The sequence below is a fragment of the Mirounga angustirostris genome, unplaced genomic scaffold (assembly GCF_029215605.1).
Source record: "Mirounga angustirostris isolate CCGP_5_RB_7025 unplaced genomic scaffold, mMirAng1.0.hap1 SCAF_9, whole genome shotgun sequence".
Taxonomy (NCBI): domain Eukaryota; kingdom Metazoa; phylum Chordata; class Mammalia; order Carnivora; family Phocidae; genus Mirounga; species Mirounga angustirostris.
The window spans coordinates 118,451,130-118,475,512 of record NW_026991717.1 but is presented as its reverse complement, the minus strand read 5'-3'; the positions used below and the strand labels follow the sequence as shown (position 1 = coordinate 118,475,512).

General features: G+C 39.2%; 1 protein-coding gene across 12 annotated transcripts in view; it reads right to left on the bottom strand.

The window, feature by feature from the left end:
* TTLL5 (tubulin tyrosine ligase like 5) overlaps positions 1-24,383 on the bottom strand; it is a 275,259-nt gene that overhangs the window by 69,823 nt on the left and 181,053 nt on the right. For 10 of the 12 annotated variants that reach the window (XR_010405275.1, XR_010405277.1, XR_010405276.1 and 7 more), the window contains one exon: positions 11,041-11,236. Coding sequence is in view for 9 of the 12 variants with exons in the window: in XM_064571392.1 (XP_064427462.1) it covers positions 11,041-11,236 (196 nt within the window). In the remaining 3 variants the exon portion in view is untranslated. Of the gene's footprint in view, positions 1-3,379; positions 4,002-11,040; positions 11,237-24,383 lie in introns of those variants that run through there. The other 2 variants (XM_064571394.1, XM_064571395.1) reach the window with 2 other exon arrangements.

Genomic DNA, 24,383 nt, shown 5'->3' with positions numbered 1-24,383 from the left:
GTTTAAGCCTTAATATAACATAAATGTACTGCATCTCAAAAAAGCAGATACTCTATCCAAATACAGCAAAAAAGCCTCTAGGTTCTCAGTTGCTGTTCAGTAACCATACTCTAATATACTGAATGGATAATGAAATGCTCACAATTCTGTACCATCCAAAATTCCAAAGAGTCAGTAATGTAGACAAGTTCCCAGGTATTTCACCAAAACCAAGGGTATGCATAATGAAATTAAAGCAATCACATTTGATAAGAAGAAGCCCAGGAAAGTACTTAGGCAATGTTAAAAAGCAGATATATAAATGACTTTATTTAGACTGTTGGCAGAAATCTGCCTCCCCAGGCCTCTCATAGCGTATTGGCCCCAATCCTACAATTCCCTCAACGACAGATTATGTGAATTGTTTTGTCCTGATATTCATTCATAAATGGACAGAAGAATTAGATAAAGTTCTCTCTGTATAAATCCTAAGAAAGGTGAGGTTTGGATGCACAATACTACCACGCTGCACTTGTGGGTTAACAACCGGGAAGGGGGCTACACCGTCATCAGTCAATGTCCTGGGAATGTGAGAGCTGTGTAAGCACTGGCCTCCACTCAAGACCTGGTCAACATATACAAGACTTTTGCTTCTTTATTGGGTGTGGGAAACAGCCATGCTTCAGTGAGGAGACTCAGAGAAAACCACAGTTTGAGGGTTGGCTTGGCCCCAGGCCAAAGACTGGAAAGGCCCTCCTTCTCCCACAACAGAAGGGTACTCGTGGGTGGGAAGGAGGAATTTCTGATAGACAGAACACAGACTGCAACTTGGAAGGTTATGGGGAAGCAAGATCTGGGCTCTCTTACTAGAAAGATAATACTGTTCAGAGATTAAATTCTGGGAGGTTTTTTTTCTTTTTTTTTTCTTTTTTAATTCCTTCCAGAAAAACACTTCTTTTCGTCTTTACTTGGGCTTCTTGGTGATGAAGTAGAGCTGGATAACTCTTTGTTGTGAAATAACTCTAAATTCATTTTTTTTTTTTTAAATTAAGGGAGATAAAGTAGGGAAATGTTAAACTCTACTTCAATGGGTTAAGTCTCTTTGTACCCCTTTTACTTTGGTTCCAGAAAAGAAAACATTTTTATGCATTATTCTCCCCACTGAGATTTTATCCTAACTTGGATAAAGTTCCCATTACATAGTACACAAAACTGCTTCTAGAATGTTGCTCTCTGGCAGCTCAAGTACTGGGATGGTATATCTTCCTGAGCATGTCAGATGCTAATCACTCACCTTACTACAACCAGCCAAGAGCTGTTCAATGCAAAGAACACATTGTGTCTTTTGTGCAATCATATGATGCTGTAAAAAGCTGGGGGCCAAGGTGAGGGTGAGGGTAGCTGTTTCTATTTTAGCAAAAGCAAGCTTCCAAAAGGCCTTTGTCTCACACTGTATGGAGTTCTTGGCTGTCTTCCATTCACAATGTTTGTCAGCTGGGACAAGACTGGAGGCTGAGCAAGAGAAACAGAGTACAACTTCTGGTGCTCTGGACAAGGCGGGGAGCAGTGCTATAACCCTGACAGGGATGGGGCAGAAACCCGGAAGATGCTACTGTTCATACAGAGAGAGACTGATGACGTGAATACCTGCGATAGGGCTTTGAGTGGTCAAAGATATCAGAAGTTCTCTGGCATATCCTTTTATTTCTAAAATCAATTAAGAGGCTCTGTCTTCTTTAGCAACTAAGACTGAAGGCTGTTATTAATTCAAATGATCTGCTCGCCAGGATGTGAATACAGCTGCTTACCTGTAATGAAAATTTATTCACCAACAAAAACCACTGTGTTTTAGGCATTTCCTAAGTCAACTCTACTTGTATATTTGAGAAACAATGCCGGTCATTAATAGATACTTAGATATGCTCCTGAGCCTCAGACTCTGTCATCCGATAAAACCAAAGATTCCAGCAGTAGTCTCTGAGTTGGTTTTTCAACAGCATCAAGACAACTGAACTGATTTTGGGCCAGGTGTGTGTTATGACCAAAGAAGTCCAACCATGAGGCAGCTGGCTAAGGCCAGAGTTGCAGTCAATGACCAGAAGACCTGGTGAAATTAAGTAGCCCTAAGATGTAATGTAGACGACCTTCCCTCACTAGCAGCCCATCATGGTATTAATCATCCTTTCTACTTTTTCTTCTCATATCCCACTAGCAATTGTGAATGAATTAATTTGCATTTATTTTCAATTGTTCAAATATGTAAATATAAGTAAAAAAAAAGTAGCCAATTAATACTTTATGAGCCTTGAACTTCTCCTAAACACTTTAATATCATCTTAACCAACTTCTGCTTCTGGCAGAGGGAAGGGGGGGTAACTAAAACCCTGAAATTGAAATTACGATGCTATGTATATTTAAGGTTAAAAGTAATACATAATAGGGGTGCCTGGGTGGCTCAGTCAGTTAAGCAGCCCACTCTTGGTTTCAGCTCAGGTCATGATCTCAGGGAAAATCAAGTGAAATCAAGCCCTGTGTCGGGCTCTGCACTAAGTGTAGAGTCTACTTAAGATTTTCTCTCTCTCCTTTCCCTCTGTCCCTCCGCCCCCTGTTCACGCACTCTCAAAAAAAAAAAAAAAAAGTAATACATAATAGAAGGGATATCTGCATAACCAGTTTCACTGAAGCATTATTCACAACAGCTAAGATGTGGAAGCAATCTAAATGCCTATCAATAGATGAACGGATAAAGAAAATGTACATACATATGATAGAATATCATTCAGCCTTAAAAAAAGAAAGAAATCCTGTAATATGCTAAAACATGGATGAACCTTCAGGACATTATGCTAAGTGAAACAAGCCAGTCATGAAAAAGACAAATACTGTATGATTCCACTTATATGAGGTATCTAAAGTAATCAAACTCATAGAAACACAAAATAGAATGGTCATTGCCAGGGGCCAGGTGGAGGGGAAAACAGGGAGTTGTTCAATGAATATAGAGTTTCAGTCATGCAAGATGAAAACGTTTTATTGATCTGTTACACAACAATGTTCATAGTCAACAATACTGTATCATACACTTAATTATTAAGAGGGTAAATTTGTGCTATGTGTTTTTACCACGATGAAAAAAAAAGTAATACATCATGATAAGAGCCATGAATTTTTCAAAAAAGATTTTATTTATTTGACAGAGAAAGAGAGAACATGAGCAGAGGGAGGGGCAGAGGGAGAAGCAGAATCCCCCCCCCCGCTGAGCAGGGAGCCCGATGCAGGGCTCTATGCAGGGCTTGATCCCAGGACCCTGGGATCATGACCCGAGCTAAAGGCAGACAATGACTGAGCCACCCAGGTGCCCCAAGAGCTATGAATTTTTATTGAGCTTTTACCCTGGGTCAACATTCCCCTAAACACTTTACGTGCTATTATCTCATTTAATCCTCCCAACCCCTGAGGTGGGTCCCGTCATCATTTCTATATACAGAGGAAGCAACCAAGGCACAAAAAGCTTCCATAATTTGTCATGATGGCACATCTACTAAGTAGCAAGCTAGGATCCATGCCCACAAAGAGTCTGATTTCAGAGCCCCATTACACAACACAGCCTTCCTTATTTATGTTATGCTGATTCCCTTCAAATGCAAATCCACTGAAATCATATTTCCCTTTTAAAGTAAATCTAAAGCAAACGTAGCAATGTGTCCAATTTTCATCAGATACATTTAAAAGACCCAGATTTCACTAGCTTTACTCCAAGAATGAAAGCTTGAAAAAAATTTGTCTATAAGCAAATTTTTATTACTTATTTTAAAAGTTAAAGTATATATGAACATATATAAATAAAGATAACCTCAAAAGATCAGCAATGACCCCAGACTGAGAGTTCAATTGTTTAAAAAGATATAATTCATAGCATTGTTTTCAATTGTCTCTTATCTTTTGTTAGCTAGTAGTTGTAGGGAATTATTTCTCTATCAGGGTCCTTGTTCTTCTGATGATGTGTCTGTGTCTTACATCTCCTGAGGAGTAAAATGAAATAATCAGACAAGGCAACCTCTAAGTTCCCTCACAACTTTAAAATCAGAATTTATAAGTATCTAAATTGTCTCTGCCTTCAGATGTATGGTTTGTCTTATTTGGCTCAGAATCTCACATGGTTGACCTACTGTGCATCTTGCATAGAACCTGCTGTCATCCATTTGTTAAGCTTCTTCCTGGGGCTGCGTCCACTTCAGATGGACGTGGTTCTTTATATTTAAGGATGAGGTCTTTCATTATCTCACAGAGTTACAGTTGTGAGTCCCCCATATGCCCACAGACAAAGAAAAACAAACCACGGGTCACAGAGTGAGCGCAGAGAACGAAACTGGTCGCCAGGCAGCAGGAGCAAAACCACGTGTTAAGGCTATACAACAAACAAGGTTGATCCCAAGCAGCTGGTAGGTGAACAGTTGCCTTTTAACATACCCACAGCCAAGCAGAGTTCTATACTTTGATGCATTACGTTGACCCTTTCTTTTATATTTGTGTGTATGGGTCTAGAGTAGCAGCAGCATCAGTAAATCTGGAATGCCTTATCTGACTGATGATAAATGTGTAACCCAAAAAGCAAATTACAGAGTCACTTCTCTCAAGAGGGAGGGTGGTAGAGTGGAAAAGGGCTTTGGGAGCTCTCTGACTGGGTCTGAGTATTATCTCTGTAATTAGCTAGCGATGCAACCTTGTGTAAGTTTCTTAAACTCGTTGAGCTCCCTCGTCAGTGGGATGGCGATAGTGTTACATCCAGCACACAGGAGGCACTCACGCTGTGTCCGTTTCCCTGCCCCTCACCTTCCTGCCTCCAAGATTCCAGACGGGCACTTTCCAGCAGCAGCTTAGAAAGCAGGCGGGTGGTAATCAGAGGACCTCTATTACTAGTAGTGATGAATCAGCATAACAAACTGATATCTCTATTATAACAATGCATTAAGAATCAAATTTATATGGAATTGAAAAAGCAAGCATAATAGTAATCATGCAAAATTATCACCTATGGTAGTCACATTTGTAGACACCGGTCATGTTTCCCAGTAGTCTTCTCAGAAACACCATCACAGAAACACAATAACAGGGTTGAAAGGACAATGTGATAACTGAAAAGATAACTCCTATGTTATTAATAAAACCCACACAAGTGTTCTGAATCTTCAAACTTCTAGAACATATTTCAGGATACTGCACGACTCAGTAGTCCCTAACCCTATTACTAAAAAATAAAAACACAAAGGAGGGTAAACTATGGGTGTTTCCAAGAGTTCTAAAGGAACACTTTCTTAAGACATTTCTTTAAGAATCTGAGATACGTGGGAGAATGTCTAGACCTGAGTTTATATATGTTCAGTAGACCTTCTCTTTTATGACAGTGTATATGATGAATGGTAGCAGACTAGTTACGATACCTGAAGAGGACTTTTCAAATACAGTTTTATAGGTGTCAGTAAGTACACTTGTGGATGTATGAACTGCAACTTAAAAATTTATGTAATAATACACATAGATTAATATGTGTGTGTGTGTGTGTGTATAAAATATACATGAATGCCTTACTGTATCGTCAGGATGGTCGCATACAGCGTGATAGTGTGGAGGCTGGATGCTATGCCTGCTGCATACCTGGGTTAAAAAACCACTCTTCCTTTTATTACTTATGTGACCCTGAGAAAGTCACCTGAAGTGATTATCTGGTTTTTTGTTTGTAAAGTGGGGCTTATAAGAGGACAACTGGGAGGATTCAATGCGATAATACAAATAAAAGTCCCAGCTCAGTGCCTGACACGTGGTAACATCCTGAGAATCGCGATCCTCATGATACGCACAGATATATATTATCATCTCCTTAGCAGACATAAGCAAACTGAGGTCCAGAGAAGTTTGAATAGCCTGTCCCAGGCATGGGCTGGACAGAAGCAAGATTTAAATGGGAAGATTATCTGACTCCAAAGCCTGTCCAGAGGGCCTATTTCCCAAACAGCTAAATGTAGTTTTACACGTATCATTTCACATATTTTCAACATATTTTTATTAGGTAAGAAGAAAAGAGTTTGGCTTGGCAAAATCTACTAAATCAAATGGTTCTAGGAAAATCAATCAATCAGTCATCATCATCATCTAGAAACTAAGTGTTGTATGAGTTTCTGATAAAAGTCAGAAGGAAAACCAAAATGGAACAAAATGCCCAACAAAACAAAACAAATCAGCAGTAGGTTATGACAGGCCAACATGCTGCAGGAACTTAAGCACACATGAATAAGTTCTTCCTCTTGAATATCCCAGTCCAATCTTCCTCCTGGACACTCTGTTAGAAGGATGTAGAAAGACTCCCCCCGCACAGCCAGCCTGTTTGCTTGCTCTCTTTGTGCCATGCTGAGGAGCTAGCATGTTATTGCTGGCTGCCTGGAAAAGTCCGGGTGCCTGCTGAATTTCTCTCTCTTTCCCCTCCCCCACAAAACAAACACACAGCAGCTGAAGCCTTGGAGATACAGTATTCACTCCTGTAGGGGGGCAGAATTTTTCTAGACACATGCAATGGACTTTTAGGAGCAGTATAACAAGACTTGGCTGGGCTTATATGGAAATCTTTTCCATACCTGTGAGGCTGTGCATGGACACACATACCATTAGCAAAAAGCTCATTACATATGGCACTCAAGATGTACTAGCAAACTGAAAGACCCTGTGGTGTGAACCCAGAGCTGCCCACCCCCCACACTTGTTACAGGACCGTTACTTTCTGTTGGCCCTTACTGATCTAGCTCAGTCCAACAGAAGAGAGCATGGTGGGAAGGGGGAAGTAAAGGACAGATGGAATGGAAGGATGAAAGGAGTTCAGGGTACACAGTCTTCTCTCACCTTGAGTTATCTCACTATGTCCAAAATTAAGTCTACTAACAATTGAAGGGCTCTGGACAGAGGACGGAACCAGTGAAAAATTAAGATGTATTTAAAATCCCCCCTGCTCTCTGCTCTGTTGTTAAAAGAAACTTCAGCAATTCTGCCCTGGCCAACAAAATGTCCTTAATTTTTCTGCTTTTTGGGCTTTTTTCAGTCTGGATGAGGCAGAGAAGAGAGTGGGAGGGAAGAAGAGGGGGGCTGGGAGCAGAAGTTTAACAAAGGATCACTTTAACAGAAACTACTGAGTAATCGCTCTGTCCCGGGCCAAGAATAACATCAGCTCAATGTCGGCAATTAGAATCAGGTCAGTTGGGCCTCACAGCCGGTGCGGCCCTCCTCACAGCCCCCCAGCACGGAGGGCTACTCATGCTGATGTCACCAGCAGTCACTGCTGCCCAAGAAAGTCCCCCGACTCAGCTGAAAGGAAAGTTTTTTATTCTTCTCCTTCAGGGGCAGGAAGCCAGAATGAGAAGGAAGTGGGAAGCAATGAGTGTAAACCAGCGAGAAGACACACGTTGGCATAGATCAACACATAACAGATTCATTTTACCACCCCGAGCTGACCAGGATTCTGTCATGTCTCCAACCACCCTGAAACTCATGTTAAATAAATGAATATATGTAAAGCACCTGGAACAGTGCTGAGTGTTGGCTATTATTATTAAAAACAAAGAGGGAGGGCGCCTGGGTGGCTCAGTTGGTTAAGCGACTGCCTTCGGCTCAGGTCATGATCCCGGAGTCCTGGGATCGAGTCCCACATCGGGCTCCCGGCTCGGCGGGGAGCCTGCTTCTCCCTCTGACACTATCCCCTCTCATGCTGTTTCTCTCTCTCAAATAAATAAATAAAATCTTAAAAAAAAAAAAACAAAGAGGGAGGAATTTGTCCCATTACTTATCTCCTGTCCACCATAAAACCTGAATCCTGGGAGCATGATTGCTGAGCAGAATGTACCCTGATAAGAAAAATGCACACGAAGGTTTTCAGGTTTGGAAAACTTATTTATAAGGAGACTGTGGTAGATGGAGTGAACAAGATGGAAACAAAGTTCCTATAAAACAATGACTGCCTGAAATTTTATAAGGGCAACACTAGGTTTTAACATGTTCAGTCTCCCTGCCAAAGGACAGAAAACAAATAACTGAAGAGGAGACATTCCTAATCTCTTTCCCTCTAGCTCAATGGTTCTCAAAGTGTGGTCCCTCAAAGGGCAGCGCTGGCATCACCTGGGGAAGTGGTTAGAAATGGAAATAATTGAGCCCCATTCCCAAACTTACTGAATCAGAAATGGGGTGGGGTTAGCAATCGGTGTTTTAACAGGCCCTCCAAATGGTTCTGTTGCTCATAATTAGGGGTCTGCAAACTAGGGCTTGTAAGACAAATCCAGCCTGCCACCCATTTTTAATAAATAAAGTTTCACTGGAAGACAGCCACACTCATTCATTTCCATATTGTTTATGGCTGTTTCCATTCTACCATGGCAAAGCTGAGTAGTGGCCACAGAGACTCTATGGCCTATGAAGCCTTAAGTATTTACTATCTGGCCATTTACAAAAAAAGTTTACTGATCCTGTCTGACTTAGAATGATTTCTTCTTTAAAACTGCTGGTTTTACTCATCAGTGTGTACAAGTGCATGGTTTAAATTTTGTCTTACTCTGTTTATCCTGCTTTCTATCAAATGGACTGGATCACACCTATTTCCTTGTACCTCAGTCCCTGGAAATCCTGCCAGTGGCTCTGGGTGACTTCCTCTCCGATGCCCATGTTACAGTTCCAGTCTCTTATTGAGGTGGATTCAGTACATGACACTTTCTCAGTTTATGAGTGCAATGCTAGACAGAGATGAAGATCAAACCTTACTGCGCATGAACGGTTAGAGATGTCCATCTCCAAACATATCCTGAATCAGAGTTTGCCTTCTTGAAATTAATACCTTTAATAAGCTGGCTACCTAAGTGCAGAAAGGGATGGAGAACTTCCTCTGCGTGTAGTGCAAGAAAGGTTGCATGATGTTTCCCAAAAATATTTTTAGGGAATCACTATGAAAGGCACAGTCCTTGTACATAATCAATGTAATTCAATACACTACAGTGCAATAGAATATAAAGCCCCCTTTAATGGCCTGTTCCATAGGTGTCTCTTATGGATGAATGTTAAGTAAATTAGATTTCAATTCTACCCTCAAACAGGCAATTAACCAAATTGTTACTTATATCATTGGCTATGTATACTTTAGAAAAATGAATCCCAAACATAAGGAGTTCATCAGAGAAACCACCTCTATCTATTAACCCAAGGGCAGAAACACAGAGAACGCAAAGCAGGCTGCCATCAACAACGTGGTGATAATTATAATGATCAAGCCTAGCACAGCCATAAGGTAGGCAAGAAAAAGAGACATTTAATATCTTATTTGCTATTTTCTTAGTTATAAACTCTTCAAGCTACGAATTTAGTTTCTTTGGCTCTCCCCACAGTCCCAGAACTTCACCCTGACTCATTTTTACCTAAATCAGCTATGGATTAGAAGAACAGGGGGAAGAAACAAATGATGTTATAAACATATATAAAATTATGATGAATGATTTACTGTTCCCTCTCCAGGAGTCACGGGATAACTCCCTTCTTGGGAGTTCTAACTCCTCCCTAAGACAGATATTCTGACAGATTCTAAAAAACATGTTTTCCATATACTTCATAGTTCAGTGAAACTAAACCACTGTAATCCTCACTGGGAAAAAAAAAAAAAAATCCACACAAGAATAGAAGTACTCTGAATTTTCAAAGGAATGTGAGTCGCTGGAAGCTAATCAAAAGAATGAGATGGGCTTTTAAATGAAGCAGTTTCTAAAAGTAAAAATCAGTAAAACGGTCTCTCCCCCAAACTTCAATGCCCTATGATCACTTTAAAAATCATCACTATTTCAAGGTATGGAAGCATTAAAAGGGCCCAATTGTCTAGATTCATTAGATCATCGCTTATGCTCACATAAGGGAAATAAGGCTATTTTTGAGACCTCTCCTGTCCAGGATCTGATTAAGTTTGCATTCTCAAGTACTCTGCATGACAGGGAGTTCAGAAGTTCACAAGTTTTCAGAAATTTACATAGATTAAAAAAAACTAAGATACACATTTATATCTACAATTGTGAAAATGCAAACTGCCTATCCCAAAGACTTTCTAAATGAGGAAATTACTGTGTGATGGAGGGCGGTGTTGTGATCAAAATGAGATGCTACATTCCATGCTTCCCAGGTAAGAAGTCTGGATTTTCCTCCAGTAAAAACTACTTCACAACTACCCATACTTTTGATTTCTCGTAAATTACAATGAGTTACTATAATACAGAGAGTATACCAGCATAGAAAAAGATGAGCACGTAATGAATGAAATCGAAAAAATAAAATGTCTGGACCTGGACAATAGTTAAAAAGATTAAGTAGAGATAGAGAGCATATGATAATTGCTTTATTTAGAGGGAAAGAAAAAAAAACTTTAGGAAATGTTGCCTTAGCCTTTGAGTGAATATTAATTTTGCACAAACTAATGCACACTATGTACTACACTTTTATAGGAGCAAATAACAAGAGATCAAACTGATATATTTCTTCATGTAACCAGATAAAAGGGAAGCTCATAGAATCAGTACTGATTCAGCCCAAAAGAACATGTAGAACATAGTAATGGATTCTAATGATAACCCTGAAATCATCAAGAAAAAGTTAACTCTATAAGGCCTGATTTTTTTGGTGAAGTCATCTTTTCTCTGTAATTTGGGCCACACTGACACACGAGTACAATTCACTTACACAGCTCCCTCACACACATACTCAGAGGAGTTTCTGTCATTGTAGAGACAGTGAACAGGAAACCAGTGTTTGCCCAGAGCATAAGTGCCAGGACAGCAAGGATTTTCGTGTATACACTTCCACTTTTGTGTGTTGTTTTGTGTACTGTGAAACCGGAAGCCCAAAAGCCAAACTTATGACCATTTCCTCTGAGAAGGACTTGAAACATTATTTATACCTTGAAATCTTGCCAGGTCATGACCTGATTCCCCATCCCTCCACGCCCACCCCCCCACAGAAGGAAGATGCTAGCATATGGAAAAGCCTTATCTGAGTTACCTGGTGCCGGGCTCGACTCTGGTCCAGAAGCTGCCGGGACTGAAGTTTTTGTTGTTCAAGTTGCTGCAGGGCAAAATGGAGCTGGTAACTGCCCGCTGTGGGGTGATACTTGTGCTGAGGGACCACCCCCGTAGCCTTGCTATACGCATTGTTTTCTACCTCTCCGTCCCAGGCAAAGCCTCCTGTCTGAAGGCTCCTAAAGAGAAAAGAAAGCATTATTCCTTAGAGAGGTTGTATGAACAACCTAACGGATAAGAGGGAAATTTCACAGGTGTTTTTCCTGTATAGAGCAAAACACAGTGTGGAATTACAAATCTATTTGTGCGATAAATGATCTGATTCGCCCACTGAACTGTAGCTCCAAGAAGACAAAGTCAGGGTCGGCTCTGCTCTCCATTCTATTCGTAGCGCTTATCCCGAGGCCTGGCACATGGTCAGTGTACATAAGTATCTGTTGAAGGTTAAATAATGAAAATAGTCACCTCAGTCCCCTGTGAAGGCCACAAGGGCTTCCGAGAGGAGCCAGGGAGCTTCAGATGCAGGATGGCAAGTTAAATTTCAGGTAGGAACAGAGAAGCAATCATCTTCTCTAACATCAACTTCAAAAGTATAGGGGTGAATTTCACAGAATTCATGGTTTTTCTTAACTACCCATTAGTGAGCTCATGTGTCCATCATGGGATAAAACAACTGGTCTGAGAAGATACTTTTTTTCATTATTCTAAATTTACCTCAATAGAGTCCCAGCCGAGCTGATGTTTAGCCTGTACATCTGAGGAAGGTGAAGGGCTGGTGGCCTTGGGGACTGTACAGTACTCATGCTAGGCTGTTTGTTACATACTCTGACTTTCTTCGTTATCTGGATTCCAAAATTTTAGATTCTGGTGACCATGTCTGTGTAAATCCCAGCTGAAGTCTTTATAACTACAGGCCTACTACTTGCCCTCTCAGTCCACTTCTTCCAAGTAGAAAAGTCCCCATTTATAACACTTCATACCCATTAGGATGACAACTATTAAAAACAAAACAAAACAAAATAAAACAAAACAAAACAAATGGAAAAAAACAAATGCTGGCCAGCGCAAGGAAACACTGGAACTCTCATGCATTGCTGGTGGGAACGTGAAATGGTGTAGCTCCCGTGGAAAACATTCTGGCAGTTCCTCAAAAAGCTAAACACAGAATTACCATGTGATCCAACAATTCCCACCCCCTCCAGGTATATACCCCAAAGAGGGGCCTCAGATGCTTGTACACAATGTTCACAGCAGCATTATTCCCAAGAGCCAAAAGGTGAAAACATCAACAGGTGAACAGATAAACAAAATGTAGTCTATACACACAATGAAATGTTAGCCTTAAAAAGGAAAGAAATTCTGACATGTTGCAACATGGATGAACCCTGGGGACATCATACTACGTGAAATAAGTCTGTCACAAAAGGACCAATATTGCATGATTTCACTTCTATGAGGTCCCTGGAAGAGTTAAGTTCATAGAGACAGAAAGTAAAATGGTGGCTGCCGGGGCTGGGGAAATAGGAGAATTGGGAGTTACTGTTTAATGGGTACTGAGTTTTTAGTTTGGGATGACAAGAAAGTTCTGGAATGGACGGTGGTGATGGTTGCACAAGCTCTGAATGCACTATATGCCACTAAATTATACACGTAGAAATGATAAATTTAGGTTTTATGTATTTCCCCACTGTTTTTAAAAAAGGTCCCCATTAATTTTTAGAACAGTCTTATCTGGCAGCCCTTTTCTCTCATTTTTGGTTCTCCTCTGGACCTTCTTCAACTACCCTGTGGTGTTTTGTTTTGTTTTTTTCCTTTTTGAAGTACAGTGACCAGGAAATTGTACACAGAAGAAACAAGAAGAATCTCATAGTGAACAATCTTACCCCAAACCTGGTTATCAGGGCTTAAAGAAAGGAAACAGTGTCTAACTAAAGAGAAATACTCATAGTGACTTAAATCATACTGCTGTTATTTCCTCTGCAGATTTCCTTTGACATTAAGGGTCATTTCAATGGCAGAGATGCAGCAACACTGGGATAAGGTTATAAGACCTTCCTGAGGCCTGACCTCAGGCCGTCTAGTTATTTATAGCCTGATTCCTAATGGCCCCGACAGAACCCTGGGGGAAGGAGCAAAGTGGAATGTCCGCTGAGTCCAGGAGCCCAGGCTCCTCTCTCGTCTGTGTTCTCCAACATAGCTTCGTCATTTCAGGGGTCTGCTTTGGTTTCTCTGCCTCTCTCTGAGAGATTTCCAAATACCTAGTTAAGGGAAAGTCTGTGTAATATATTCTTAAGTCCACGGATGAAGGGTTTTCTACTCACATAATCTCACCTCTGACAGGTCACATCCTCACTCATCTCCTCCCACAGTTTGGCTCCCACAGTTCAGTTGTATAATTACACACTTTCAGCTAATCTTGGAGAACAGTACCAAAAAGCTGAGAGCTTACTTATGAATTTTTCTGAGTTTGACATCTGATCTTCAGGGATCCCTCAGTGTGCATGCTGTTACACAGTTAAAAAGACACGCTCTTTCCCAACGGACTTCCAGAGATATAGAGAAATGTGGCAACCAATGACTGAATAGAAATAAGTACCTAAATACGCAAATAAAAAGTTCTCATTATTCTACAAAGCGAAGTGTTGAGTGGGAGTCGAACAGGAGTTATAGGGTGAGGAAAGGAGGGGCCAGAGAAAGCTGTTATCTCTTTTCTCATTAGTGAGGGAAGAGAAAAGCTTAATGAAGAGAACATGCAAGAAACAACTGAGCAGCTCAGGAACTGCATGGTCTCTGAGTGCAAGGAGGGGTGGTGGGGAAAGGCATCCAGGTATAAATGAAGAGAAGGGTAGAGGCAGGAGTGGGCGGATCCAATGAACAAGTGAACGCAAGGGAAGAGACAGATGGAACAGCAGGAACGGCCTGGCTGAATAACCTTGAGATTTCCATATTGATTATGGCAGGTATTCGAATTTAGAATGAAACTATTATTTATAACTGCACCCAAAGTCAGAAAATTAATCAATTGTGATTCTACTACTATTTCTGGCTTGCTGGTTGTAGAAGTTTCTAGCCACAAGTAGCAATCTAGACTCAGGAATTAGATATTAAAGGGTTTTTTTTAACTACGTTATAACTATTATGTCAGAATTCATTTCACTGGCAGGCCAGATTGTTTTTATTTTCTAAAAGTGCCTTCTTAACAGATATTCCTAGGAGGCATTTACTTTAATGCCTTCTTGTTGTACATCAGAAATCAGAGTAACGAGGCCCTCTTATATGAAGACGACCAGGGACAGATTCTCAGGTGTGTGTCCACAAAGCAGGGGTCTGTGAGTATAAGGGGTAGGACAGTGGGTAAGAGGTCATATAAGAGACTACGGATAGGAGGTCTGTTCATCCAATTGCACACATAGTGCAGGGACTGCAGTCTCACAAACTTTCATAGTAAAAGCTGTTTTTAATCTCATCAGTAACCCAAGCCCAGTCTCCAAACCACAAAAGAAAGTTTCTCAAGCAAGTAGAAACTTTTATCAGAAGCAGGAGTTTTTACGGTGCACCTCTGGGTGGGGGCAAGAATGCTCAGCTGTGTAAGGCAATGTGGTGAGTGCCATGAGAAACTTGCTTACTTTGAGTGACGGTGGTGGTACTCAGGCCATGGTATCTCACAATTAAAGCACAAGCCTCTGGGGTTTGTAATATGCAAGTACTACAATGACTGACTTAGAGGAAGTCAGGTGCACTCTCATTTGGGCCTTACCTGAGATTACATATCTCCATATTCCCTTCTATGGCATCTAATAGTTTCCATTTCCAGCCAAAATCCATCCTGAACCTCGATTCATTGTAGTCTACTAGTAACACATTTCCTACCGCCATCAAAATTTTGAGCTTTAATTATTCTCTCTAGTTTTTCTGTTATTTCTTGCTCAATACTAAAATATTATATTGTACATATTTCCTGCAAATAACTTCTAAGAGTTTTATATTATTTCTAGAACAGAGAAGAGAGAGCCAAGAAAATCAGCTGTGGAAATGCTCAGAATGTCTAACATTTGACTCAAATTCAAAGATTCAAAGTGAACTATGCTGTATTTCACCTTTACTATACATGTAGCTAATAGGCAACAATATGGCAAATTTTTCTGAACATCACCTTCTCTTATTAGCCTGTTCATTCAGAACTTCATCTCACTTTCTATATCACACTGTGGCAAGGCAGGGCTAAATGTTTCTCCATAACTGCCCTTCCTATAGCACAGTCCCCAAACTCCAGCCAATACATACTTTCTCCTTTGCTTTGCTATTTGTTCCATCAAATGGATGTTGGTTGTAAGGAACTTGGAGGCACTGGTTTTTATACGATGCGCTGGTTTTTAGCAAAGCAAATCTCACCAGGCAGTTGAACTCTCCGTGAAGATAGGCTTTCAGATTTTCTGAGATTGTTGTGATGTCACAAGAGTGTAGGGTAAGAATGAGGCACAGGAATGTGACAGGCATACAGAGACTGTGATCCCGCAGTCCATGTCCCCAGCCTCCTCCATCCACCCAATCCCAGCTAGACTTGAGCTACCATGTGTAGGGAGTGTTGGGAAGTGTGTGGGTGTAGATATTAAGGACAGCAGAGGCTACATTTTCTTTGTCTATAAATTCTCAGTCCCAAAGTAGTCATAGCACCCAGTAAGTGCTGCAAAGGAGCTATAAATGCTGAACATCTCACAGATGAGAGAAAGGCTCCCGCGAGCAGAACAAAGCAGTGCAGGCCAGAATTAGGAAGCTCTGAGATCAGAGAGGCATCAGGCAGGGGGGTGAGGACTTCTCTTGGCTTTAGGGGATGCTTCCAAGGACAAAAGTAGAGTGGTTCTGCGTGGAATGTTGGGTCCCCCATTCCCAGTGCCTCCCAGGGCAGCTGGAATTGGGCCATATTCACAAAGACCATACAGGGAAGAAGAGAATGAAGCAGGGAAGGGTCCTCTCCACTGGGGCCTTCATTGCACTAACCTGTCTGTGCTTCAACTGTTCTCATCTGTGAAACGGGATATGCTAATAAGTACCTATTTCAAGAGCTGTGGGGGTTCAAGAGCTAACAGAAGTGAAAGTACTGGCACGCAGGAAAGGCTCCAACAAACTATCACCACCACGAATACTACTATTATTACTATTCTTCCCGCACCAAATGATTCCATTTCACTGATACCCTACAGTCCTTTGAGGTAGTATACAGAAAACATAAACTCAGTCATTCACCATCAGAGGATTCTGTGTTGCCAAGTTAGCACAATCCAGCCATCAGCATGGTGTTAGTTGTGAAGTCAACAGGGCTCCAGCTTACTAAAAAGAAAAGCTCTGCTGGACAGTATCCTCCAAAGAGTTATTGTAACAGTGTTGCACCTGCTGTATGCTGAGGCCTAGAACAGGTTATCTGGAAAGGGATGAATCTGCCTCCTCTTCAAACCACTAAACAGTGGAGGGGGCAGAGGCACAGCCATCTTTTTATGCATTCAGTTTTCTGCTCAAATCTACTTCCTGCTCCGCCATCAGAGCTGATCATTCCTGCCTTCTAGTCATTACTCGTGGTCTCAGAGAAAGGACTGTTTACACTCTTTCCTGTCCGAACATCCTCCCCAAGGTCTTTCAGCCTGGCCTCCACCCATATATATGTGGTGGCTTCCTTTTTTCTGTTCTGGAGGGGGCTCCACGGAGAGTCAGAGTGAGCTGTACAGACCTCTGGGACTCTTCTTCCAAACTCCTGAGCCCAAAGCGGAGTCCTATTCTCCACTCTCAGAAATAACGAACTAGAACCCCCTTGGTTTTAATGTTGCTCCCTCATTCTCCATCCCGAATGCTACCTCTCCTGTAGTTAAATCAGAGGCAAAGCCCAAAAAACATTTAAAAGCATCTGTTGGACTTCTGCTTCTGAGCAAGCTGTAGAAAGTTTTAAGAGACTGTCATTCTTACCTTAACCAAAGAACAAGCTGAATAAGCTGCTAAATCATACTTATTTCAAACCTAACAAAATGCTGAGGACATGCAGAAACCTTAATGAATAAAATTCCAGGAAATGACAAGCCTTAAGCTTTCAGCCAGGATGGACCCGTGAGAGGAGGAGGTATCTGCCACACATAGGGGTTAAGGCACAACCACCTAACTTTTGACAAACTCAACACCTGCATGGGGGATGGTATGATATATTGGACTCCTTGAAGCCTAGCCACAGTCAGTCTGTGGCCACTCATCAATTCCTTCACCAAGTGCATGGGGAGACCGAAGGCTGGGGACAGGGCAGGAGACCGACCCAACTCATTTTCAGAGAAACTGTGCATATTATTCTTTAACTTTCACCAAACTCAACAAGTCGTAGTCTAAAAGTTAGTTGTAATATAGAATCTGAAACCAAATCAATGAACTTTTCATACTCTGTTGGTTCATCTTGTACTTTGAACGGATCTTTTTATTTATACAAGATTTTGTAATATCATGCATTAACCTTTAGGAATACTGGTTCACTGAGTTATGCAGACCTTCCAAATGTTGACACATTTCATTATACAATATAAAAAATCCCATGTGTTAATATTACTCAATCACTTCAGAAAGGTCTTCAAGTATTAGGAAGCTATCAAATCCATAATGGTAGATAGAAGTTTTCCATAATTCTAATTTTTTTGTGAAAGCTAGAATTTTATCATTGACAAGAAATACCATCAGTTGTTCTCCTTAAAGTGTTAGGCTCACTGTTTATTTTTGAGAAAATATCTGCCAAACATCTAAATGTGAATAACCAGAGTTTATCTATCAGTTGTTCTTTCAAGTAAAAATGTTTGATGAAAAAAGCGGCTAGTCTGGACTGTAACTCAGTCACACAAGTGCTTTTTCTTGAGACGACAATCACACAGTATGCAGAAGTGCTCTATATGTACACCCTATTTTGTCAGACAGAACATTAAAAAGATATGTAATCCAGAGTTGAGATTTCATAATCATTGCATAACAAGGATTTTCTTAAGTAGCAATGGCATTTCTCTGGTAACTACAAATGCTCTGGTGGTAGAGATTACAATGATTACTACTACAGTTTGGGGCCACGGCCTTAATTTGTACTAAAGCATGAAGAGTTTTATAAAAACACCATTGTTTTTGCACCATGTGCAAATGTCAACATAGTGAAAAGGGCAAAAAATATCTTAGCACTACTATGGAAAACATTTTGACCCTACTGTCTTCCTCAAAGAGTCTTGAGGACCAACTCTCCCCGGCCCCCCAGCCCCCAGAACAGCATTTTGTGAACCACAAACCTGTTGCAATAGAGTCTGGGAACAGGGGAGAAGAGAGTACGATTGGAAGAGAACTCCTCAGCTACCCAAAAAAGCTGACATCCAGGATGAAAAGCAGACATCTTGCATGGTTCAGAAAATTGACCACATGATTATAAAGCATACAAGGGTCTTTAGAATCTTACTGGTGCTCCCATCCTGCTCTCAAAACATCTGAAGTCAGAGGTGAACTAGAATCTCACTAAGGTTGCAACGAAGTCCAGACCCAGCTTAATTATCAATTAGATCGCTCAACCCCTTCCATATATTAGCAGCCTGAGAAAAGGATAAGCATGTCTTTTCTGGGGGGTGGGAGAGCAAATAATACTTACTTAAGACTTTGATTTTACATAAAATGTCTAGCATACAATCAATAATTATAAAAGTCATGCAGAAGCACGAAAATGTGACCCATGAGAGAAAACAGTCAACAGAAGGGCACTGAGAGATGGCACAAATGTTGGACTTAAAAGACATGGACTTTGGGGCACCTGGGTGGCTCAGTTGTTAAGCATCTGCCTTCGGCTCAGGTCATGATCCCAGGGTCCTGGGATTGAGCCCCACATCAGGCACCCTGCTCCGCGGGAAGCCTGCTTCTCCCTCTCCCACTCCCCCTGCTTGTGTTCCCTCTCTCATTGTGTCTCTGTCAAATAAATAAATAAATAAATAAATAAATAAAATCTTAAAAAAAAAAAAAAGACATAGACTTCAAAATAACCATGATAAATACATAAAAGGGTCTAGTGTAAAAGGTGGGCAACATGTATAAACAGATGGGGGATTTCAATAGAGAGATTAAATTTATTTAAAAAAAGGACCAAACAAGAATTCTAGAAATGAAAAAATATAAAATCAAAAATGAAGAATTCATTCAAGAGGCGGTGGCTCAGTCGTTAAGCGTCTGCCTTCGGCTCAGGTCATGATCCCAGGGTCCTGGGATCGAGACCAGCATTGGGCTCCCTGCTCAGCAGGAAGCATGCTTCTCCCTCTCCCATTCCCCCTGCTTGTGTTCCCTCTCTCACTGTGTCTCTGTCAAATAAATAAAAAAAAAAAACTTAAAGAATTCATTCAAAATGCTTAACAGACTGAACACAATAGAGGAGAGTGTGTTACATATATAAAATAAGAATCCCAGAAGGAGAAGAGAGAGAATGGGGCAGAAGAAATCTTTAAAGAGATAAAGGCTGAGAATTTCCAAAGCTGATGGAAGACATTAACTTACAAACCTAAGTAGCTCAGCAAATCCCAAGCAAGGTAAGGACAAAGAAATCTACACCTAGGCACATCATAGTCAAACTGCTGACAACTAAAAATAAAGAAAAAATCATAAAAGCAGCCAGGGTGGTGGGGTGCTGGTTGGCAGTGGTAGAAACATTACCTACAAGGAAACAACAATCCAAATGGTTGCACTGTTGACTTATCATCAGAAAACAAAGACCAGAAAACAATGGAGAGATATTTTAAAGTGCTGGAGGGGTGGGGGTGTGGGGGGGGAGAAAACCAACAAAAAAACAGCCAATACAGACTTAAACATTTAAACAACACACTCCACCCACTGTCTATTTGACAATTATGTAAAACTATACCCAGTAACTTTAGAATACTCATTCTTTTCAAGTGCACGTGGAGCACTCACCAAGATAGTCCAAATGCTGGGCCATAAAATAAGTCCCAATAAAAATCAAAGGATCAAAATCCAGAGTACAATCTGACTAGAATGTCATTAAATTAAAAATCAGTAATAATATATCTAGAAAATTCCAAAATATTTGGAAATTAACACACTTCTAAATAATCTATGAATCAAGGAAGAAATCACAAGACAAACATAAAAGTGTATCCAAGTGAATGGTAATGAAAATACAAACAAAATCAAAAAGAGTACTTAAACAGAAATTTATAGTCTTAAATGTCTATATTAGAAAAGAAATGTATAAAATTAACAATCAAGCTTCTACCTTAAGAAGCTAGAAAAAAGCAAGTTAAACAAACAGTAAGTAGAATAAAAAAGAGAATAATAATAAAAGCAGAAATCCATACAGTAATTAAACAAGGATGCCATCAGACTGAGGTGGCTCTAAGCCTTGGCAGCCTATATAAACAAACCAAAACCTAAGCCAGTTGTCAAGGCACTTAAATCTGAGAAAATGATATTTAAGAACAATCAATCACAAACAGCTTACGAGGCTTTCCCAAATAAGGCAACTGCTTAAGCTGTAGTCAATCAAGTAATTTCCTTGCTTTACTTAAAAAACAACAACAAAAAAGCCTTGCCCATAGTTCCTGCTGGTAGATTGCTCCTAGCCATTTTCAGTTTGTCACTGCCCAATTAAAATCAATGTTTGCTCTAATGAACTCTTCCAAATCTTAATGTACTTCAGTTTATTTTTTTAAGGCAATGGAATAGAAAATAGGCAAACAGAGAATATCAATAAAATCAAAGGTGGCTATTTGAAAAGATTTTAAAAGTTGGTAAGTTCCAAGCAAGCTGATCACAAAGAAAAAAAGGACATAAATTATTAATATCAGGAATGAAGAACATCATAGAGTCTATAGATATCAAAAGTACAATATTTTTGTGAATAACTCTATGCCAAATATTCAACAACTTAGATAAAATGAAGAAATCCTTGGAAATACAACTTATTAAAAGTGACACAATGAGAGAAAGTCTAAATAGCTCTCTCTATATAAATATGTATATAAAGAAATTTAACTTGTAATCAAAAACCTTCTTACAAAAAAACTTTAAGCCCAGATGGTTTCAATGAATTCTATCAAACATTTAAAGAAGAAATAATTCCACTCTTTCACAAAATCTTTCAGAAATAAAGGAGAGAAGGGAAAATTTCCCACCTCATTTTATGATGTTAACATAAAATGTGACAAAGACATTCCAAGAAAATTACAGGTCAATATGTCCAATGAATATATACACAAAAAGCTTTAACAAAATACTAGCAAATAAAACTAATCAATCTACATCTATCTTCTATATAAAAAATCTACCTCCTATAAAAAAATAAGATCATATATCATGACAAAGTGATATTTACCACAGGAATAGTTTAAGATTCAAAAATCAATCATGTAATTCACCACTTTAAAAGAATAAAGAAGAAAATCATAATAGAACATTATTAGATGGTATAATGCATTAGACAAAATGCAACACCCATTCACAACAGAAACTCTTAGTAAACTAGGAACAGAAAGAAAGTTCCTCAGTCTAATAAAGTATATATGATAATATATAATAAAGTAGATCTATAAAAAATCTATGGTTAACATCATACTTATTGGTGAAACACTGAACTCTTTTCCTCTAAGAATAGGAATAAAGGAAGGATGTTTTCTCTTACCACTTCTATTCGAAATTAGTAATGGAATACATAGCCAGTGTCATAAGACAAGAAAAAAAAAACCCTGCCATTATTCACAGACATGATTGTTTACATAGAAAACCCTATGAATTTTATAAAAACACTGGTAATAAGGTTGCAGAAATTAAGGTCCATAAACAAAATGTAATTGTATTTTTAAATGCCAATAATACACAATAGGAAAGTGAAATTTTAGAATGCAATACAACTTATAATCTCATAAAAACACACCAAATATCTAGAAATAAATATACTTAAAAATGTGTAGGATCTCTACACTGAATTTATAGAACATTAATGAGAAATATTAAATAAAATCTAAATAAATATATAGATATAGCATGTTGACCCATTGGAAGGCTCAATATTGTTAAGATATTTATTCTATATTTCAGATACTGTTCTTCTTAGTTCCACAGTTTCCATCTGGAATCTGTCTTGAGATTTCCTCTTTGATTCACTGAAGCATAGTTTCCTTTACATTCTTGTTCATTGTTATAATAGCCACTTTAAAATCATTTTCTATTAATTCCAACATCTGAGCCTTCTTAAGACTGGCCCCACCTTTTATTCTAAGAATGGGTCATATTTTCCTGTTTTTTCAGATGTTGAATAATTTCATATTATATCTTGGACACTGTGAAATGTTATAGATACTGGATTGTATTATATTGCTCCAAAGACCAAGTATGTGTTTTAAGCAGGCAGTTAACTTGGCTGAACTCCAACTGCAATTCTGTTTTTCCCTCAGTGGGCTGTGGCTCAGATCTATGTTCAGTTCTTTTAGCTTTAACTGTATAGTTTGGAGTATACCTCCCCCTTTCTGGTTACCTCATTGCCAAGGCTCTCCTCTTACTCGCCAACAGGCGTGTTTGTCCTGAACTCTATCCTCCGGTTTGTCAAGCCAGTTACTTTGGATTTCTACATTAGGTTCTAATAGCAAACTGTGACCTGCCCTCAGGTTAAAAGGCAATAAATAAAAGACAAAAAGACAAAGCTCACCTATTGCAGTTCCCTTCCTCCAAATGTTCATTTCCTTCTTCCAAATACTGGCTTCTCTAGTGTGTACCAGCTTTTGTTTACCTTCCACTGCCTTCAGGTAGTTGTATTTTGTATTTTATCCAGTGGGCTGATAAGATAAAAACTTAATCGGCCACTACCAGAACTGGAAACCACCCCCAACTGATCTACAGATCCAATGCAATTACAGTAAAAATCCCAGGAGGCTTTGCTGTTATTGAAGAAACTGCCCAGTTGATTTTAAAATTTATGCGGAAAAGTCAAAGAATCTAGAATAGTCAAAATAATTTTGAAAGGGAGATTTACATTACCTGATTTCAAGGCCACTATAAAACTACCACAATCAAGATAGTACAGCATAAGCATAATAGTAAACAAGGAGATCCATGAAATAGAATAAAGAGTTCAGAAATAGACCCACAAATATACAGTCAATTGATTTTTGACCAAGGTGCCAAGTGACTTCAACAGGGAAAAGAAAGTTTTTTAAACAAATGGTGCTAAAACAACTGGATATCCATATGATAAAAAAAGAAAATGAACCTCAACCTCTACTTTGTTCCGTACACAAAAATAAATTTGACTTGGATCACAGACCCCCAAACCTAAAAGCGTCTAAAAGAAAATATGAGAATATCTTTGTAAGCTTGTCATAGGGAAGGATTTCTTAGGACATAAAGAGCTCTAATCGTAAATGAAAAAAGATTGATAAACTTTATTAAAATTAAAGATTTCTGCTCACCAAAAGATATCACTAAGAAAATGAACAGGCAAGCCATGTCCTAAAGAAAAATATTTACAATACATATAGGTGAGAAAGGATTCCTAATTGATAATATATAATGAAGTCCTATTATTAACTGTTGGCTTCAACAATAAAATGACAACCTAGTTTAAAAATGTATAAAATATCTGGATACTTTACAAAAATATACATATGACTGGCCAATAAAACACGAAAAAGCACATAAAAAGTTCTCAGTATCAGTAGTCATCCGGAAAATGAAAATAGCAGTTTACATCTATTAAAATGACTAAAGTCAAACAGGTAACAACACCAAATGTTGGTAAATATGTGAGTGACCAGAAATCTCACACATTGCTGATGGGAGTGTAAAGTGATATAATAGTTTCAGAAAACATATTCTCCTAAGTATACACCCAGAAGAAGTGAAGATATACGGTTATGAAAAATAGTTGTTTAAGAATTCTCATTGAGTTTGTATTCACAATAGTAAAAAAATCCTAATGTCCCTCAGTAAGAAAATGGATAAATAAGTTGTGGGAATATCCATTCAGAACACTACTCAACAACACAGAAGATTGAACTACTGATATAAGCAACAATATAGATGAATCTCTAAAACACTGTGTTGAAGGAAAGAAGTCAGATACAAAAGAATATTGGATGATTCCACTTATATGAGGTCCAAGAAGAGGCAAAACTATATTTACACACCCATGTTCATGACACAATAGCTAAAATGTGAGAGCTACCCAAGTGTCCACCAAGGATAAATGGATAAACAAAATGTGGTATATAATTTAATGAAACATTATCCAGCCTTAAAAAGGAAGGGAACTCTGCAACATGCTACAACATGGATGGACTG